This window comes from Chaetura pelagica, unplaced genomic scaffold, assembly GCF_000747805.2.
Source record: "Chaetura pelagica isolate M959 unplaced genomic scaffold, ChaPel_1.0 scaffold10, whole genome shotgun sequence".
NCBI classification, from domain to species: domain Eukaryota; kingdom Metazoa; phylum Chordata; class Aves; order Apodiformes; family Apodidae; genus Chaetura; species Chaetura pelagica.
In genome coordinates, this window is record NW_009952263.1 from 4729325 (window position 1) to 4750696 (window position 21372).

General features: G+C 38.5%; 1 protein-coding gene across 1 annotated transcript in view; it reads left to right on the plus strand.

Moving 5' to 3' along the window:
- NGLY1 (N-glycanase 1) overlaps positions 1–21372 on the plus strand; it is a 23676-nt gene extending 2304 nt beyond the window's left edge. Inside the window, exons 2-12 of the mRNA XM_010007623.1 lie at positions 1114–1244; positions 4550–4792; positions 7908–8067; positions 10220–10442; positions 11136–11257; positions 11674–11819; positions 12003–12113; positions 17448–17612; positions 18638–18826; positions 20595–20772; positions 21197–21372. Of these exons, the coding sequence (XP_010005925.1) occupies positions 1114–1244; positions 4550–4792; positions 7908–8067; positions 10220–10442; positions 11136–11257; positions 11674–11819; positions 12003–12113; positions 17448–17612; positions 18638–18826; positions 20595–20772; positions 21197–21372 (1844 nt within the window). The remainder of the gene's footprint in view (positions 1–1113; positions 1245–4549; positions 4793–7907; positions 8068–10219; positions 10443–11135; positions 11258–11673; positions 11820–12002; positions 12114–17447; positions 17613–18637; positions 18827–20594; positions 20773–21196) is intronic.

Here is a 21372-nt window from a genome sequence, read left to right on the forward strand (position 1 = left end):
CGGGCAGGGCGGGCGCTGCGGCTCGGCCTTCCCAAACCGGAGTGTGTCCCGTCGGGTCACTAACCGCTCCAGAAGGGACCTGCCGGGAAACCGTTCACACGCAGCAATGTGTCCGGATGGTTCCGTTTTGTTATGTAATTAGCCAAGTTCAAAAGCATCTCACTTCTTCTTTTTTTTTTTTTACATTATTTAAACATAAGGTTATTTTTCACGTTAGCCGGTAGTGGCTTGAATTTTTATTTCCTTATTTATTGCTGGTTGGTTTGTTTTGAGGGCTTATTTCGTGCCTTAAACATAAAAACCTGCGTTAGCCCAGATCCTTCAAGCATTTAAGCACCTAAATATTAGTGGATGCATCACGAGTTATGCTAAAATATCAACTCGATTTTTCTGTTGCCTCTCCAGAGTCAGTGAGATTATGTTACAAAGAATTAAATCATAGTTGAATTTTTATAAGGTGGCTGTGAAGGTTGTGTATACACACCAGCACATATGGTTGACCTGGATGTCTTCAAGCAACTCAAGATGCATGAGCTGCCCCTCCCTCTGTATGTCTGGTTCGTCAGCTACTCACAGAGCCTGTGTTGTGTGACAGGAAGCAGAGGCTCCTGGGCTGACTGCTTTTAAAGAAAGAGGCGAGAGAAGAAGGTTTAGAAAAGTTGAAAGAAGAAGAGGGAAGCTGAGGGCTGGCCCTTCAAGAAGTAAAGTGACCACCATAGTTTAACCTATGGACCAGGAAGTTTAGCAAAGCATCTGTAGTGGGCTTAAAATCACTGGCATCAAGCTGCAGAGTTCAGGTGGAACGCTGGAGGTGGGTTTCCAGTTATCTTCAAGTGTCACTGCAGGTTAAGCCCCTGCTGGCTGGGGCTACAAAACACGTAATTATCAACTTCGGTTGCAAACTGAAATTTAGAACCAGTTTTGTTACCCCCCAGGCTAAATGCAAAAGGACATGAATTCAGTCGAAGTTTCAGAAAGGTTTGACATTCTGTCTGCATGATGTGAAGGAAACAAAACTTAAAAAAAAAAAAGTAATCCTTATGAATGACTACTGCTGCTTAGTACAGTTACCTAGTTTTCAAGAGTTTACTTAATTTGCACACATAATTAAAGTTTTCAATTTCTTCAGGAATCCTTATGAAGAAAAATATAGATTAATTCGGATTGGAAATCCAGCATTTTCCACAAGGTTGTTGCCTGTCAGAGGAGCAGTTGAATGTTTGTTTGAGATGGGGTTTCAAGAGGTGAGTATAATTTAGTAATTCCTGATGTCTTCATCAGTTTACACACTAAACTTGAAATTCTGATTATTTTTTTCTCCTTTCCCAGTTGCAAGGCACTAGATTTTAAGCCAACTGCTATTTTCTTGATTTTCTTCCAATGCTTGTTTGCAAATATCACCAACAGAAAATATCCATGAGTCTACTTCAGAAATCTGGTGGAGCTAGAGCTAAGCTGATCTGTGATAAGGTTGCTCTTCTGCTGTGCAGGCACACTACTCATTTGCTTTAAGGCAAGATACATGCATATTCATGCTGGCACAAAGGAGATGGTAGGAAACAAGGTGAAAACCCCTTCTTGCAGTGACATCTCACTGTTGGGTGAACATCAGGGTGCATCATCAGGCAGTAGTTTCCATATTCTTTGAGAAGTTGTGGAGTCTGGGAGAAGTCCCAGATGACTGAAAGAAGGCTGATGTCACCCCCATCTAAAAGAAGGGTTCAAAGGAGGACCCAGGTAATTATAGCCCCTCAGCCTTAATTCAGTCCCTGGGAGAGTCATGGGGTTAATCCTCCTGGGCACTGTCATGAGTCAACGCAGCATGTGATTGGGAAAAGCCTGCACAGATTGACCAGGGGCAGAGCTTACCTGACAAACCCAGTTCTCCTCTACAGCAAAGTAACCGGCTTGGTTGATGCAAGGCAAGTGGTGGACGTTGTCTACCTGGGCTTCTCTGATACTTTCAGTACAGTCCCCCACAGCCTCCTTTTAGAAAAACTGATGCATTATGATCACCAGAAGGGAGAGCCACCCTCCAAGAAGGCCTAGACAGGCTGGAAGAGTGGGTTAACAAGAACCTTATGGAGTTCAACAAAGACAGCTATAAGGTTTTGCACCTGGGAAAACGTAATCCAGGAGTGCAGCACAAACTGGGATCCACCTGTGTAGGGAGCAGCTCTATAAAAGTGAACCGGGGGGGTCCTGATGGACAGCAAGCTCAGTATGAGTGAACAGTGTGCAGCAGCAGCAACAAAGCAAACCAATGGGGGTGCTGGGTTGCATCAGCAAGAGCCTGAGCAGCAGAGATAAAGAAGTCATCTCTCCCTCTACTCACTGCTTCCCAGGCCATACTTGGGATAGTGTGTTCAGTTCTGGTCCCTACTATACAAAAAAGATCTGGATGGGCTGGAGAGAGTCCAGAGAAGGGCCACAAAGATGATCAAAGGACTGGGAAGCCTGCTGTAGAGGGGAAGGCTGAGAGAACTGGGTTTGCGAAGCCTGGAGAAAAGGAAGTTTAGAGGAGACCTTACTGAAATGTTCCAGTACTTAATGAGTGGCTGCCAAGAGGATGGAGACTCCCTTTTTGACAAAGAGTCACATGGAAAAGACAAGGTGCAAGTTACTCCTGGGGTGATTCCAGTTGGACGTCAGAAGAAAAAATTTCACTATGAGAACAGTCAGACATTGGAATACTCTCCCCAGGGAAGTGTAAGACTAAGGTGGACAAGGTGCTGGACCATCTAATCTAAGCCATGTTCCTAGCTAGAAAGGTTGGACGAGATGATCCTTCAGGTCCTTTCCAACCTAACATTCTATGAATCTATGTGATTGTAAAACTGTGCATTGAAATAGTCATTTGGAAGGAAATAAGAAGTCCTGGTTCTCTCCTGCTTGTTCTTGCCATCAGTAGGGCTTGTGTGGCCCCATAGTCAGTTAAATAAGGGGAGCTGATCTTATTAAATTAATCTCCCAAAAGAAAAGAAGCATGTTTTGGCCAACGTGCAACCAGTGTTGTCATGACAGCAGTGGAGGGCAACAGACTATTGAAGTAGTAGGAGAATGGGACTTTTACCCATTTAAAACACTTATGAAACTGTATCCTGAAGTAGTCTTGAGTGATTCTTGATTCTGTTGCAGTCAAAAAGATGTATTTTTAAAATTGCCTTGTGTCCTGAAGTGGTCCTTGTCTTGGTGCAACTTAAACTGCCAAAGCTTGTTAAGCTTGAAGCAGCCTTTTTAATTACAGGAGAGCTAGGGTGAAAACTCAGCTTTTGTTTAATGGTGCAAAGCTCTTGCTTCACTTTTGTTTGCATGATGCCACTCTTCTGTGTGGGTACATACATTATGCTACTTAAGTCCAGCTGTCAGGAGACCTCTGCCTTCTCTTCAGGTAAAGTCAATTAACATTGTTGTCTTAATTGAAAAAAAAGAAAAGTATGCTAAAAGAAATGGTGACTGCAGAAGGAGAAATTATCTGTGGCTTTATTCTCATGTTGGTGCTCAGGAGATTACTTTTAACAATGTGTTTTAGGCAAGAGGTACTCAGTGTAGCTAGTGAAGCACTCAAGCAGTAATAAATTGGTCATTTTAAACATGTTAGAAAATGCTTCTCCCGCTTCTGTCAGATGTTTAAGAGCATGTTGGCTCAGTGTTAACGTTACTGTGTCACTTGAGGCGGGAGCTCACAAACTTCTCTTCAACTGCAATAACTAAAATTGTTTCTTCTTTTGTCTCTGCTTAATAAGCTCACTTTTTAATTAAAAAATAAGGACTCATGCAGTTGATACACTGCATTTGGTTTTGTGGTGATTGTAATTGTTAAAAACAAAGCACCGTGTCTACAGTGATAGGTGATCTAATGTAACCATGGATAAACAAATTACTCAGTTTAGTAAATAGAAGTGCTGCAGTGGTAGAAAACTGAAACTCTGAAAATATGAATACTCTGGGATATTTATGTTTCTAGTAACCTATTTCTTCATATTATGTACACTGATATTTGCTTCTGTCATGATTACTAATCTTTTGTTATACTACCAGTAATCATGTTACAGTGAAGAAATGGTAACCCAGAAATCAAGCTAGGTACAGGTCTCAGTAAGAATATTTTGTATCTGAAAACTTACAAAACCTAAAAGATAGCAGCATAGAAGAGAATTTCCAGCAGATGCCATTCTAGAGGCTTCTTCCCCAACACTGGCTGTCTTCCTGTGTTGCCTAGCATTTCACTGCTGTACTGAGAACTGAACATTTGCTGTTAATTTTTGTTGCTGCTGCTTTCTCTGCCAAACTGTAGTTGCATTGTTCATGTGTGGTTCTGTAAAATAAGTTACTAACAGAAGCATGTTGTTATGAGCCCTTTTTCTGTAGACTGACTGAAAGTTCCTGAGCTAATAGCTTCTGCTTGAAGAGACCTAACTAGAGGGTGAATCCTGCCAAGCCTTAGTGTGCTAACTTCCAGTAAATGTTACAGCTATTAGCTGTAGATGCAAACTGCTGACTAGCTTAGACCTGCATTAACTGCTGAATTAATGTGTGCAAATTTCAGGGAGAAACTCACCTGGTTTTCCCTAAGGAAGCTTCAATTGAGCAGCTACGTAGAATCAGAGACTTAATTGCTGGAGAGAGGAGTAGCAGACTGAATGAGTCAAATCAAATCCATGGGTCAGGATCCTCTGAAACTGTGGCCAGCGCTCAGACAGTTGCACATCAGCCTTCAAGACGTGCTGACTCTGTTCCTGCACCTGCCCGTCAGCAGCCAGAAACATCACTTGTGCGATCTCTTGAAATGGTAAATACAACCTAAAAACTCGGTAAACACACTTAATCTTGAATATAAAGATTGAAGAAGAGTTAACTGTTGGGACTGGTTGCTTGGAGAGGCTGTGTAGTCTCCAAATGTGAGCATTTCCAGACCTCACTGGATAGAGCCCACAGCAAGGTCAGGGTGAACAAGAGGGAGTGGGTAGGAAGCTAAGACTAGGACTGTATACCATGTTTGTTAGTTAAGAGCCAGCAAAAGAAAAGGAGCACAACCGTAATGTAAATAACTATTGGTGTCTCAGTTCATGCATTATAACCTCTATGTGTAGCTTGTGAGGAGGACTTTTTTTTTTTCACATGTGAGTGTTGTGTGAGACAAATTTAGCCAAGCAATGACAAATCAATAGTTGTTTAGGCTGTTTCCCTTGTCCAAGAGGTTGACATGAATTTCTTTATCAAATCAAAGAGGCAGAGTCCTTTCATCTGATGTTACTTCGCCTGATGAGACAAGAAGCTTGCAACCTCATACAGCTTTGAAAAATGAAGTTATGCTTTTTGATAGAAGGTTTGAAGGATACTTTGGTTTAACTTTCTAAAGAGAGTTTTTACCCCTAGAAAAGAGTCACTTCAGTCTTAAAACTGTTGCAAAAGGAATCCTTCCAAAACCTTGCTTCTCATACATTTTTAAAAAGAGATTGTCTCTTCTAAGTGATATTATTAGTGTATTGTTGGATACTGAACAATGATATACTATTTCTACCTGATACCTACCCAAGATCGGTGGAAGACAAATGGCAAAGCATAGATTAGAGTGATGGCTTTTGCTCATAAAGAGAACTCAGTGACCTGTCATCACCTGTAATGTCCTTTGGGGAAGGAACTGTTGCCTCTAAAATATACCCACTGCGTTTATTTTAATTTGTTTGGGGTGGGTTTGTTTTTTTGTATATTTCTTGATTTTTACAGTTTCAGCTACTTCTGCAATAGTGCTTGGAAGCAATTATGAAGCCTCTGGAGTGGCTTGCTGCAGTACTGATAAGTACTGGAAGTCTTGAGGCTTTAGAAGTTATGTTGACCTTGCAGTGAGAAAAACGTTGCAGACTTCAAGTTGAGACAATGTATTGTGAGGTTAATCCTTCTCATTTGTAGTTTTTCTGCCCTGACTTGCGTTCGCCAGCAGAGTTGTGAATCAATTTTCTATGCAACTTATTTTTTTATGCTTCTTGAGACTCAAAATTTGGTGGGACCAAACTTAATACAATTTAGAGACATTGTTAATGCAATGTTGGCACTCTTATTAGAATGCTGTATTTCAACTGATCTCTTCAGGAAATTATGCTGATCACTCTGTGTAGTCTGGGTCGATTGGAAGGAAGTCCATAAAGAACCTTCTGGCTATGACTTGGCCATTTTGCTTACACAGCAGTAGATGTTTTGTTTTCCAGTAACTACACTGCAGAGGTATACTTGTATTACTGTTGTATACACTGCTGTCAGATGTTGGAGAGATTAAGAGTGGTTTTTGTGGTGCTAGCATTTTTTTTTCTTCCCTATGCATTCACCTGTGGTTCCGGGGAATCCTGATAAGGACAGGGAGAAGTGGCTTACTTGAGACAGCACAGGAATATTCCTAAATGGCACAGTTCTAGGAACCTGCCCCATCATTATTTTGCCTCATCTGTGTCTTGTCTGGTTTTTTTATCATAAGGCATTCTTGAGACTTGCAAAAAGAAAAGTTCTGGATAGTCATTATTCTGGTGGATGGATTCTGATCCCTTCCTTCATGACACAGTGATTATAGAAGGAAAAAGGCATCCAAAGTTAGATTTGCAGTGATGCTCTTCTAGATGTTTGCATAAGATTTTATTGGTATACAGTGGCTTCCATGAAACCAGTTAAGTGCTGCTGTAACACTGATAGTGTTTGCAGGTGGGAAAATCTGAATTGTCAAATATTTTGGGAGACTTTCTCCTGTGCTGAGCAGTATCTCTGGACACTCTTCCAGGGAGCTGACAGAACGTGAAGATTTATAAACCATTGGCACTCCCTAACTTCCCTTATTTCTGTTCTTCCAGCTTGCATTAAAGTCATTCTGAACACAGGTGGTGTTGAGAGTTTAAATCAGTTACCTACAGCTGATGAACTCCAGGAAGAGCAAAACCAGTTCTGTTCTGTTTCAACAGCTATGAAAAGCAAGGACTGGTCCTATAGTACTGTCCAGCATCAAAATAATCACTCCTAATTTAAATTCACCTCTGAAAGAAATTACCTTCTGAAGAATTCTGTGTATTATTTTGCATTTTCCACTAGGATCTCAGGAAAGTGTGGGATTTTTGATGAAACAAAGGTGGTAGTTAACAAGACTAAAGACTGAAGCATGTCCTAGCAGTAGAGAAAAGGTAATTTAACAGTGGCTTTGCCCCAAAGTTTTAAATTCTGTGTTATCCCCCTTTATATGGGAGTAAATAGTTTGCTCAGCTACTAACTCTTCTGTTGTTAACTGGCTATGTATTCTAGTAGGCATGGGTGTACCTTACTGGGTGCAAAATGCAGTTGCCACTAAGTGACACTTGGATAACTGACTGAAGAAAAATAGTTCTTATATTAATTTTCCAGTGAAATACACTGTTCAGTTATATAGTCAAAGTGCTATCTATTCAAATCTGTCAAAGCTGATCTGTGAGAGAAGGAAGTAGAAATAGAGAAGCAGCATTCATGAATAAGAAATAGAAGAGCAACATTTATCAATAATAGAGTTCTGTGAACTGGGGCAGCAGTGTCCAGGAAGTGGAATGAATTACAGGTTCTTTTGTTGATTTCAGGTGAAAGGTGACCAAAAGATATGGGGCAGGGGAGAAGTAAGTAAAAATCTTTGCCATCAGAGATGTCTTTAAAAACATTTTTCTCCCTGGATGGGTACACTTTTCACTTGGGACACCATTCAGAATACTCAAAGATGAAAAGGCTGGCTTTACAGTTTGGTTGGTGGTGTCTGCAATTTTTATTGCTATCTTTACTGATAAACATTTCACCTGTGAAGAAATACATAATGTAACTATAGAATTATGGCTGACTTCAACTAAAATAGGAGAGCTTGAGATGAGTGTTCAGAAATCATCTTGTGACACAAGATCCTTTTGCAGGCTGCGGATATCTTACAAACACTTCAGACAAAACTTGAGCATCTTGTATTGATGTATGAGAATCCTTCTATTCAGCAGAAGGCACTAGCTTCAATTCCCCTTCAACAATTGAAAGGAAAGGCTCAGAAAAAGCTAGCACAAGCTACAGGACTGGACAAAGGTAATGCTACTAAGTTATATTGTGTATTAAACAAAAAATTCTTCAAAACATCTGAATAATACATGCATCTACTATGCTTTAGGTGGCTGGAGTTGGTCATATGTCTGCAGGTTCCAAATGTCTCTGAATTAGAATTAAGTTTCTAATTTTCAGATTTTCTACTATTCTCTCTCCTTACTTTTGTTACTACTTAATTTCTTGTTTCTTCTATCCTTTACTGCTTTCACATAGACATTTTGAGCTCTTTCCAAATAAGTAGTAAACAATACTACAAACAGCCACAACAAGAGGAAGGAGCTTCTTGTTTGACTTCTTGTTTTGAAATTGTCAGAGTGCAGTTTTCCCATGCATACTACAATTCCAAATTCAGAATAAAAATTCAGAATAATGTTTTTTTCTCTCTAAAGTGTTATTATTGGTGAGATTTTGAGTGATACCTTTGCAAGACACAACCTGATAGAAATAATTTCATTTTTTGCTAATGCTTAAATGAATTGGGTTGTTCATATGCCATTCTGTTGGAAATAGAAGTGAAATATAGGCATAAATATTTGTGACATCAGTGGCTAAAATGTGTTTTTTCTTCATAAATGCAAATTCACTTTGAATGTACAAAATCTTTGTCAAGTGAAAATGACATGTTTCCATTTTCAAGTGACAGATTTGTTTCAGCAACATAAGTGAAATTTTACTTGTATGAAATATTTTTAAAAGTATTATTACAATACCCTATTTAATAAAAAACCACCTTTTTCACTGAGAATCTTTGATAGAAGACTCTTGTATGAAGCAATTCTGCTAACTTGATGGGAGTCCTGTTTTTGTACATGACTTTGTGAGGTGTCACAGAGCCATACGCTAGTATGTCATTCTATCTTTTGGCATTAGGGAACTTCTTGACAATGGATTTTCTACAGTTAAGAGTCAAGTTTTCTTGCTTTGATTAACAGGGGATCTTTTCTTATGCACTTCATGGTCTTGGCAATGTGTGTTTAAGAGAGTTAGAGTCTCTGCGGAGTCTTTTGTACCAAAGACTGCTTCAGCTTCAGAGGAGGATGTGAATTGAGCTTGAATAAGTAAAACACACATCTTAACTAGCCTTTCTTCACCATCCTGAAAACAAGCTAGTGCACAAATTTGATGCAGCTTCCTTCATCTCTGTTTAAACAGCGCATTTCTAAATTATTTTTACATCTTTGTATTTATCAGTCAGACCTGTTTGCACGGTGACTTCAAGCAGGCTGTAGTATGTAAATAACCAGATATTAGTATCTGCTATTGCAGTGTCACCTAAATGGTCAAGCTAATAGGTTTACTTGTTTGAATGTTATGAATCTGAGATGGAAGTGCTGTCTCTCTGGGCGTTGGAACAGAATGTACATTTAAAGACTCTTAAGGATAATCAGAAGGGATGGATCTCTTTTGGAAAATTTGTTAATTAGGTACAGTGGGATTATGTTGTGTGAGTAGATTCTAACACCTGTTCTGAACACAGGAAAATAGGATAGAAGAATCTAGTGATACAGTGTGGTGGAACAGGCTGGAGTAGAAAAATAAGACATCCTCTGTCTATGTTGGATTAGCTGACAAAGGTGTTGCTTTGCTGAATTTTTAAATAAACTCAACTGTTCACATGGTATATGTACATGTTCTACACTAAATTATGTTTGTAGAAGGTCTGCTGAACTTACACTTGGTTGTCTAAACTTCTGCCAGTGATTCTTTGGGATTATGAAATCAAAGCAATTGTTATTTCTTGTTTAATAGCTAAGAGTAGGAAAATAATACTTACGAGTAGAATAAGAATTAAGACACTCTCTTCCAAAGCCCTGGAAGAATTTGAGGAGCATGAGAAACTTCACCAGGCTTCGCTACATATCTGACTTGTTTTTCTGAGCTATTCCTTTTTCTTACTCAAGCTCTGTAGTGTTTAGGAGTGCAGGTTTTTGTTCTTTGGATATACAGTTTGACATTATTCAGTCTTGAGAATTCAGAATTTCTTTCTTGTGTGCTTAAGTATCATACTAAGCTTTTTCTCTAATGAGACTTCTAAAATAGTAATAAAGGCCCAGAAATGGTTATTTATATAGATACTGGATAGTTCAGCTAAGCTATTATTCCATTTGACCTGTGCGTTTTGAAAATTTTACAGGTGCACATGTGAATGAAGAGGATTTCTTGTTGTTGGAGCTCTTGGACTGGTTTAAGAATGACTTTTTTCACTGGGTAAATAATCTTCCTTGCAGCAGGTGTGGTGGGCAGACAGAGCCTAAAAGTGACTATCTGTCGCCTACCAATGATGATCTAAGGTGGAATGCCAGTCGAGTGGAAAATCATTACTGCAACCAGTGTCAGTTCTGTAATAGATTCCCAAGGTGAGCATACAATGATTTGCTTTGTCATCTTTTCTGGTCCTTCAAGAAACAGCTTTGCATTTGTGTTTTGTGAACAAGTGATAATTTGTTGGTTGAAAGATAAGAGAAGCCTTTTTAAGCAACATAATGGGATAGTTGATGAACCAGCAATTGCTCTGTAAGTTTAGAGATTTTAAAAAACGTAATATTGTTTTCTATTACATAACCTTATTCTTAATACTTGTCTGATTTTCTTGTGGTTTTTTACTGTTAACTTGATAGAGTTCCTAAATAAAATATGGTAAAATTGGCATAGTGTGTAGGTATGTTTTTGTTATTTCAAGGAAAACCTTCACTTTGATGAGAAATCACACTTGTTCTACTGAGTCTGTAGCAAAAGAGCAAATATCAATTTTTAAAATATTTTTGCTAACTATTAGAAGGACCCTCCTAGAAAGTCCGTATTTTCAGGTGAAGTCAAAGTCAATCTTGAAAACTGAAAAAAACATGCTATAGACATGTGACAGTCATGTGAGTCAAGGCATTCTGCTCACACTTGCTTTGTGCAGTACGGCAAGCATTTTCTCTATCTTCTGTGGACTGAATGTCACTGAAATCTGTTTAAATCATCACAAAGACAGTCAAGATGTAAAGATCTTGAACGGTGAAATGTATTTTCAATTATTCTGGTTTTATTTTATTTTTCTCTTGTAGGTATAATAATCCCGAAAAGCTTCTGGAAACCAGACGTGGACGCTGTGGCGAGTGGGCTAACTGTTTTACCCTGTGTTGCAGAGCTGTAGGTTTTGAAGCTAGATATGTCTGGGACTTTACAGGTATCAGTATTCTAGAGTATCCTGATGTTAAGTCAAACCTATGAAAAGTGAGGTTATATATTTTATGGTTCTCAGATTATATTAGCCATCAGGCAACATATAAAGTTATGCAGTTCAGCTAACAAAGACAATATAAATTCAATTTCCTGTCCTGCCTGGTGAGATGAAATGTGTTTTTGCAAGTAAGGTTTGATGATTGACTTCAGAACGATACAATCTTTATTTCTATCTAAGGGATTATGATTCGAAGACAGAAAGAGACAACTCTGGTAACTTTTCTGAATGTAAATGAACAGTCATGTTCTTTCACTTGTTCCTTTGTTTAATAAGTCAGGAAAAGTTACAATATTCTGCAGTATTAGAATAGAGGCTCTATCCTTATAATTCATTGTTTATTCTTGGCCTTTCTTATATAGATCATGTGTGGACTGAAGTATATTCGTCATCTCAGAAAAGATGGCTTCACTGTGATCCCTGTGAAAATGTCTGTGATAAACCTCTTCTCTATGAAACTGGGTGGGGAAAGAAGCTCTCCTACATATTTGCAGTCTCCAAAGATGAGGTAGGAGTAATGTTGTTAATAAAAAACAAGCTTTTTGTGTGTATGATGTATTCCATCTTAGTGCAATTTCCAGAATTGTTACAGAAAAAACCGCTTTGATTAGCTAAACTCTTTAAATGAAGCAAGATACATGGCAATGTTGGGTGGCGTTATTTTCTTTAACTTATGATGTTTGATGTCAAGGTTGTTGATGTCACCTGGAGATACAGCTGTAAGCATGAAGAAGTGCTCTCCAGAAGGACAGCACTCAGTGAAGCGACACTACGTGAAACAATTAACACACTAAATAGAAAGGTATGTAGCTTTTCTTAGATGGATTTCTTTAAGTGAAACGTAAGTGTCTTTCCAGAGTGCAAAGTCCTTGAACAAAGGACTGCATTCAGTAACCTTACAGGAATGTCCATGCACTATGGAATTTAAAGTGCTGCTAACTACAGATCTCATTTTACACTGAATACAGAAGAATCAGGCGTGTGAAATAAGATGTGGACTCCTTGAGGGAGGTTGAGCTTCTTCCACATCAACTTGAAAACAATAGTATGCATAGTTCTAGCAATTTTAGGCCAATTTTTTTTTCCATGACTTTACAGGCTCTAGTAAAGAGAGAAGTGATTCACAGGCTGTTTCCAAGGCTTTCAAGAAGCACTGGTACCATCAGTGGGGCTTTGGCTGAGACAGACATAGGTTGTGCATGCCTAGCATCCCCAAAATACACGGGAGTCATTTGCACCTGCATATCATGGTCACAGAACCCAAGTGCACTCAGCACCTTTCTGCTAACCTTTTTCCACTCCTTGCCTGGGACAGGAAGAACTTTTTTTTACTTGATATACTAGAATGCCAGAAAACTTTGTACCTACCTTTGAAGTTCTGTTTTGACCCCACTTCCTTCCAGGACTAATTCCTTTGCATAGAAACTTCAGTTCCTGTGATAGTAGCTGATCGCTTCATTAACAGGTTATGTCTCATGGAGGCCTGCTGGCTTCTGGGTTATAGCCACACACTAAGTGTGGATTCATTATTTCAAACCCTGGACTCAAATGTTTTATCAGTAGTGAAAAATTTGAGTCACATAGCAAAGTGGAGAACTGAGAAATGAAAGGAGGTAAAGGAACAGATATTTAGGTTTAGGAATACATGTGCTTTATGCAGGATTGCAGGAGTTTAGTGGTATCTTCAAACATAGAACCCTTGCTGGCTACAAAACTGGTATGAGGGGCCTTTCTTCTCATCTCCTGGCAATAGAAACTAGTCACCAGACTGATTTCTCCACCAATTTTATGTAGGAGAGAGAGAACGTTGGAAATGAGGCACTGGTAGGTTGAAAAATTACTTTGACAAGATTGATGGAATTAGAAAGGTATAGGCAACTGACTCATGGGTTGATTTGCCTGAGCTCCTTCTCAGTTCGGTGGTGTAACCATAGGACCATGCTCTGTTTCACTTACAGGTAAAAAAACTCCAGTAAAAAAGTGTGTTGTCGTCTTCAAAAGATGGTGCTGCACCTTAGTATAGTGGCCTGTTTGTTGCTTGGGTTTTTTTTCCCAGCTACTTTATAGGACTGTGCAGCTCATGAGCTGACATGAACACTTTTCAAACAGCAAGAAAAGGTGTTTGTCATGTTTCAAATGAAAATTTAATTAAAAAATTAGTAAAGGGAAGAAATGTTACATGCGCTTTAAAGACACTCTTGTATTTTGCCTGACTCCCTTTCTCTACACGTGGAAAATTCCAGCCCTTTCTTCTCTAGGCTGCACACTTTCACTACTGCTTTTCAGTATAAATACTGTCTTGTGATTCTATGAGAAGACCTTTGACACTCTTTTTGATGGTGTCTTATTCTGAGGAGCAATTTGCTGTCCTTTTCTGCAAGCTAAATGATACTCTCACTCCTCCCACACACACTTCCTTTTTCCCTACTAGCTGTTCAGAATATGTTTAATTGATTTAATGTATTAAACTGGTAATAAATTTAATCAGCCTGAGCAACTGCTCTTACTCCTTTTCTTCTGCCTATTATAGTTGATACTGGATTTCAGGAATTTTAGAGGCAGTTTGTCACTAGATTGCTAAAAACACAGTTTTCTTTCTCACGTATGTCTTCATCCAATGCAGTGGGAATAAAAGGACCATTACAAATTTGCTGCCTGAGGGTCTCCATGTCATATTCAGCAGCTTCTGTGGTCAGTAGAGGGGTAAGGCAGCTCACCCCTAGAACTGTCAAGACATTTTATAGCAGATTTCCATTACGCTACTTGGTCACAAGTCTTCCATTTCAGCTACTGCACTGTTTCCTTCACTGCAACCTATTCAGCAGATAACTGATGTAGGCGGAGTCCCCCACTAACTTTCCCCTTTCCCATAATCTCCAAGAGACTCCCACTAAGAGGGATTATAGTTTTGGTATCTTTTGATGCACAGCTCAAACACTGCATCTTTCAAGCTCAGTTCTTCCAAGTTACAACAAAAAAGAAACACAGTGTGCAGTATGTTGTCACATGTGCTGTCATGTTAGTGAAAATGAAATCTAAGATCATTATTGTGCTTTCCTGCATAAAGAGCAGTGGTTCTGATCATTATTTCTCTGCATGTCTGTCTGTTTAGTGGCCAAGTGGAGACAACACAGCAGTTTAAAAGATGTTGAGTGACTGCCACTGTTAAGTGGAAGAGACAAGGATATTTTAATCTATTAATTATGCTATTTTACTTGTCAGAACTGCTGTGTGTATTTTAGTTGGGTCAGGCATTCCTAAGCAAGCGAACAGCCTGCAGGTTACCAACCATCTGATGTTAATCTGTAGCACCATATTGTTTATAGCCTGACTACAAAGTTTTCCTTCACCTGCTTTGTATGGGCACTGCCCTATTCAGTCCATTGTATGTTACCCCTATAAAAGTAGGAAGAGAACCCTGAATTGTCACTACCTTAATTGGAAATTGGTTAGCAGGCAGGGAAACAAATTAGTTTTTACTTGCTCCAGGCCCCATATTTTGGTGACGATTGTGAATTATTATAGCTACAGCCAGATCAGCTCTTAAAAGGAAAACTAATGATGTAGGTTGAATTGTGACCATCTCATGGTGATTGATGAGATGAATTAGTATTCCCTGTTTAAAGGTTTGAAATCCAGTTCCTACCCTCAAATTTTCTGTTGCTTACCCAGCAGTGGGTCCACTTAATTGTAGATTATTCATCTCCCAAAACACAGTCCTTCAGAAAGCATCAACAGCATAACTCACAAATGTTGCAGATCTGGTTTTAAAGCTGCAGTTCACAACGCCTCTTCCTTCCTGTTCCCACTGTCTGCCAAAGAAAGGTGGGGCCTGAGCTTGTATGTAGAGATATTACCTTAAGACGAAACAAAAGCAGGAAGTTTGAGCTGTGACACTTGATAATGGAATCCTTTTCAGTACATGAATGTTATTGACGACAATGTCATTTGTTGGAGATGTAGTTACAGGTTTTCCCAGCACTTGCAGTGTTGATCTCTGCAGAGCCTGAGTATTATGCATATGTGCTGCTAGCATTTATATGCAAGAGCCTACTAGGGAGGGTGAGAAGATGACAAGAATTAGCATTACTTTACTCTTTACAGTTGAGGAACTTAATAATTTCTTGTATCATAGAAGAGGCCAGTCTTGCTGTGGTTTAACCTCAGATAGCAGCTAAGCCCCACACAGCCCCTTGCTCACTCTACTCTGGTGGGATAGAGGAGAGAGTCAGAAGAGTAAATGTGAAGAAAACTTGTAGATCGAGATAAAGACAGTTTAATAGAGAAACCAAAAATGTGCACATAAGCAAAGCAAAACAAGGAATTGATTCACTACTTCCCATTGGCAGGCAGGTGTTCAGCTATCTCCAGAACAGCAGGGCTTCATCACACATAATGGTTACTTACAAAGACCAACACCATCACTCTGAACATCTCCCCTCTTCCTCCTTCTTCCCCTAGATTTATATACTGAGCATCATGTTGCATAGTATGGAATATTCCATTGGCCAATTTGGATCTGTTTTAGCTGTGCTCCCTTCCAGCTTCTTGTGAACCCACACGCTAGGAAAGCATGGGGTCCTTGATTTCTTGGCAACAGCTAGAAATACCAATATCAATGTTCTTCTCATACCAAATACCAGACTAAATCCAAAACATGGCACTATTCTAGCTACTAAGAAGTTGGCTCTATCCCAGCTGAAACCAGGACCCTTCTGAAATACCCCTTTTTGTACTGAAGCATTCTTCTTGGACAGGTTTGTTTCAGATACTGTTACAACGGCTGCAGAGCAAGGGCAACAAATTCTCAGTGTGGCATCGCTAATTTCAGTGGTGATGACCCCTGATACTGGGGTTCCCTACATCGAAGTGGCTCAAAGGAAATGGTAAATGGGTATTGTTCATCTAGGGTAAGGCACATCAGACTTCCTCGGAGCTGGAGGGAATTCTGCAGTACTGCATATGGATAATCTAACACTGTGCCCAGACAAGTGTTAGATTCAGGAAGGCGTGGTGTTTAATGAGGAACTGCTGGAGTCACCGCTTGTCATCCATCAACACAAACAGAGGTGTATTTCCCCTTGCTGTGTTAGAACTGGCGTTTGGCGGCTGGAATCTGTTCATCTGGAGCTGTTTCTCATAATTTCTCTGCATCTGCTTTCATTTATCCAGTTCCATGTTGTTGTCTGGAAAAAAAGCCCTTCAAATGCCTCATTTCTGATCCCTAGTAGCAAAACTTCCTGGTGTCAGGACTACTTTTGAGATAATTTGAATATTTATTCAGTAGAGTTAGGTTAATGGTTGGTAGAGTTAGGTTATGATTGGACTTGATCTAAAGGTCTTTTCCAACCGGAATCATTCTGTGGTTGGCCTGAAGTTTCAGGTCCTAGTGGGCTGAGTGTGCATGCCTTGGATGATCACCAAGGTAGAAGAAAAAATATACAGCTCTGTTTATTTAATGTGAAAATCATGGAGACAAAACCCCAGCCTTTCAATGTAATTTTTTTAAAGTTAAGTACCAAAAAAAAAGGCTAGTTTTATTCATGTGGGCAAACAAAGCATGTTACGTGATTCTTTATCTTTTCCATTAATTTACCTGGAACTGTAGATGATGAGTTTTTCTATCTGCAAAAATATTAATATATTCACATTTTTATTATAGAATTAGTCACTGTGAAATAACTCTTTGAGAGACCAACTGAATCTTTTGTTTGGACAAAACCAAGACTGTTGCTAACCAAATCACTCCACCTTAGAAAATAAAAGTTTGACCCAAAAATTATGCTTGCTTTCTCTTTCCCCCAGGTAATATCAGGAACAGCTATAAAATATGCTATAGAAGTGGTTTATCATCCAACCAAATGTATTATAAGCATAGCACAAACCTTGTTTTAAAATAAATCCAAGTAGTGTATGAACATTCACAGAAAAAGTATTGCAGTCAAATAATGTGCAGTTGTAACCTGTTAGTGTTTCCACATGTTTCATAAGATTAATGTTTCTAATAATCAATCTAGACTTTAAATGTTGGTCTGGTTTTTACAGTTCTTTTTTTTCCCCTTTGGTGTCGCTCTAGAGCAGAATTAAAATACCATTTTTCTGAATTTTTAACTTTGTTCCTTAACTGTATTTTCAGAAGCAACGATCTTTGTCAGAAAATAGAAAGAGAGAGCTCTTGGAAAGAACAATTGTGGAGCTTGTTGAATTTATTTCTCCTAAAACACCTAAACCTGGAGAATATGGTGGAAGGACATCAGGTTCAATGGCTTGGCGAGTGGCCAGAGGTGAAATTGGTCCAGAGGTATTTAATTTTTGCACTGGTGATCATCTTAGAGGTAGCTAACTAAAGATTCTATGGTTATGATCTGCTGAAGAAAAGCACTTCATATAAATAGCCTACATGTTTAGTTAAAACAGTGAAACTTGCAAAAACATTGGGTCCAAGTTTTACATTGATTCAGTAGAGGTCCACATGTGATTTTTGAGGATTGATGGTGGCCCGTTGATTCTGAAAATGTCTGGCAGTCCTTGATCAAAGCGTGTTTTGTTCTTACAAGTTAATAAAGCCCCTTTTTTTCCTTTTAAATAGTTACAGTGTGACAGAACTAGAAAGTTTTGGGCAATTGAAAGCAGTTGGTGAAACTTCTAAAAATGTTTATTTGTATTATTAGTTACTATTGGTTAAAGCCTGGAAGTAGGTTTTGACCAGCTGTTTTTGTTAATAAAACAAAGTGGGAGCAATTAGGGTTGTGGAAATGGCACAATCTCTGAAATAATAAGTTTGATTGATTTTCATATCAGTGTTTTTTACTATTTCCAAATTCAAGATTTGATTTTTAAGTATTTTATGCTAAAATACAGTTTCTCAGAACCATAGCCATGTTTTTAAAAAATATTGTGAAGTTACAAAGTTTGCATCTTAAGTTTTTTGAAGTTGGTTTGTAAACTGTCATATACAATCGCCTGTATATGGTAATCATAGAGTTACATTTGCTATTCAAAATAACCAAATTCCTGACATTTTAATCTCTTAGCATAAAATGAGCACATTTAAGTATTTTGTTGATAATTTACTTCTAAAAGGAATTATATAAAAAAACTTTAAAATAAAATTGCTGCTCCCCTCTGAAAAAGGTGCAGGTCTATTTTAGGGCTAGTTTAAACTCTTTCTTTTGTAGAAATGCTTTTGTCTATGAACTGTCTTAAAAAATGACTTTTTTCTCAGTTGGAAGCAAAACTGAATTGGGAAACCATGGCATGATATTTGAAAGTAACATAACATACCTATTGAGGAATGAAGGTGCTCTTTTTTCTTGCTTTTTTCAGAAAAGAAAAGAAGTTATTTTTATTCCCTCTGGAAAAGAGAAGACATCTAAACTCTTCCACCTCATCTACAATGTAGTAGAAGACAGTTACACACGGGTTTCCAATAATAATGAAAAAATCACTGGCTGGGAAGCAGGTGTTTGGAAGGCGGAGTCTATTTGGAGAAAGGTTGAAACAGATTGGAAAATGGTAAGAGTAACAATTAATAAAAGCATAAAATCTACTATTAAAGTATGAAGACGCTTATCAGTGTTTGGCATCAAAACCTTTCTGGGTACCCATAGAATTAAGCTGATGTTAATAAATATTACTGTTAAGCTTTAGGTAAGATTGCCAGATAGTTTAAAACATTGAAAATAAATTCAGCTTATATTTCAAGAAGGATGACCAAATTTTCTGCAGATAGATAAAATCCTTGCTAAAGCACTAAATCTTTAAAAAATTACTTGCTTACTTTTCCTTTTGAACAAACACACAATACAGAAGTACTGCAGTACTTCTGTCAAAAAAGGTTTGTTCTTGTTTGGTTTTTTTGAGAATAACTTTTTAGTATGTATCTCTTTGATACATAGCCAAGGAAAGGAGTTGTCATCCTAAATGTCATCAGAGAGGTGATTGTACCCCTGTACTCAGCACTGGTGAGGCCACACCTGGAGTATTGCATCCAGTTTTGGGCACCTCAATTCAAGAGCGAGATCGAGGTGCTGGAGTGAGTACAGAGGAGGGCAGCGAAGCTGGTGAAGGGCCTAGAGAATAAATCTTATGAAGAACAGTTGAAAGAGCTGGGAATGTTTAGTTTGAGAAAGAGGAGACTGAGGGAAGACCTCACTAGTCTCTACAACTGCCTGAAAGATCATTGTAGAGAGTTTGATGCTGGTCTCTTTTCAGAGGTAATCAGTGACAGAACAAGAGGCAATGGCTTCAAGCTGCAACAGGGTAGGTTTAGACTGGACATTAGGAAAAAATGTTCACAGAAAGTGTGGTCAGACACTGGAATAGGCTGCCCAGGGAGGTAGTTGAGTCACCATCCCTGAATGTGTTTAAGGGTCATTTGGATGTGGTGTTGGTGGATATGGTTTAGGGGAGAACTTTGTAGAGTAGGGATGATGGTTGGACTCAGTGATCCCAAGAGTCTTTTCCAACCTGAATAATTCTATGATTCTATGATAATGAGAAGCCTGGACATGACAGAATTTTGATGACTTTTCTTACTGAAGGATTCTGAAATAATCATGTCAGTTTTGACTCTTTAATCTGTGCTGCACATTATCTTGGATTGCTGATAATAGATGCTATACTTGAAAGGATCACTGGACACTTATTCCAGAATTCTTACAAGGGTTCATAGTAACTTGAATGGATGTTAACATATGAGTTTGACTGTTCAGTCAGGTGACATTTAGAACAGCATTGGGACTACATGAAATTATGCAAATCTCTTAACAGCTCAAATAATGTTAATACAGGATTTATATATGGCTAGCATGTATGATTTGTTTTAACCAAGACATGTAAAATCCTAGGAGAAGTGGTGTGCAGCCAGCAGCCAGATGTGAAGAATCCAAAATACTGATTACACAGTTTTCTCCATCAGCAATATTGAATAATGAAAATGAAACTATGAGTAGGCCTGTGCATTTATATATAAAAATGAAGTTTGCTATTCTTTAAGTGATAAACTTTTGTATTTTTGTGGCTTAGACTTTACCAAGTATGTTGAAATACATTAGTGTTCTCTAGTGAACGACTATGAACATGTACAGTTACCTAACTGGAATAGACATAAATATTCAGAATGAGATTATGTACAGAATTGTACTATGTACAATTTTAAAGGTTCAGAGGCTTCATAAAGAATGCAGTGGTGTTACCTTAAGGTTTTATGTCCCTGTTAAAACAGTTAATTATATGTGTGTTGATGTTTTTGACATGCTGACTATGTCTTCTTTCCATTCAGGTTTATTTAGCCCGAAAAGAGGGATCACCCTCTGCTTCCATCAGCTGGAAGTTTGAGTGCAAGTCAGTTGGTCTAAAAATAGATAACATTTCAGTTAGGACAAGCAGTCAGACATTTCACAGCGGAAGAATAAAGTGGAGACTTTGCTCTCCAACAGCAGAAATTGATCTGATAGGAGGTAAGTGTGGAATGTAAATAATTAATTATCTCATGCAGCAAAGTTCTTGAACAAAATGAAATGCAAATGCATTTTGACTTTTCCAACTCAGTTGTTCTTAGCAAGGTCAAAAAAATACTGTGCATGTAATCAAAACTGCTACAAGACCCAGTTTTATTAATATATGCAGCCCTGCCTGCAACAGAGCAGGATTAGCAAGATCAGAGTGGATACAAGATAGTTCTGTTTTTTACTAGGAAGGACAGATTCTTCTGTGTGCAGTGGCTTCAGTCTTGACTAGATCCTCTGAGCAGCACTAAACAAGGAACTCAAAATTTGCAGCTGGCTTACAAGGGTTACAAGTTACCCTTTTTAACAATCATTCTAGCATTATATGCTGTCTGGAGCAGTGGCTTACTGAATTGTTTATCTTTTCCTCCAATAGATAAGAACCTTTGCTCCTATTCCAATTTTTCTGGCGCAACAGAAGTTATGTTGGAAGCAATTCTTAATGGAGGGGATGGCGAAGTGGCGTGGCAACACACACAGCTGTTTAGAGACAGCTTAACAGGATGTGGAGAAAATTGCTTGGAGATAATTATAAAACTCAGTGACCTCTGA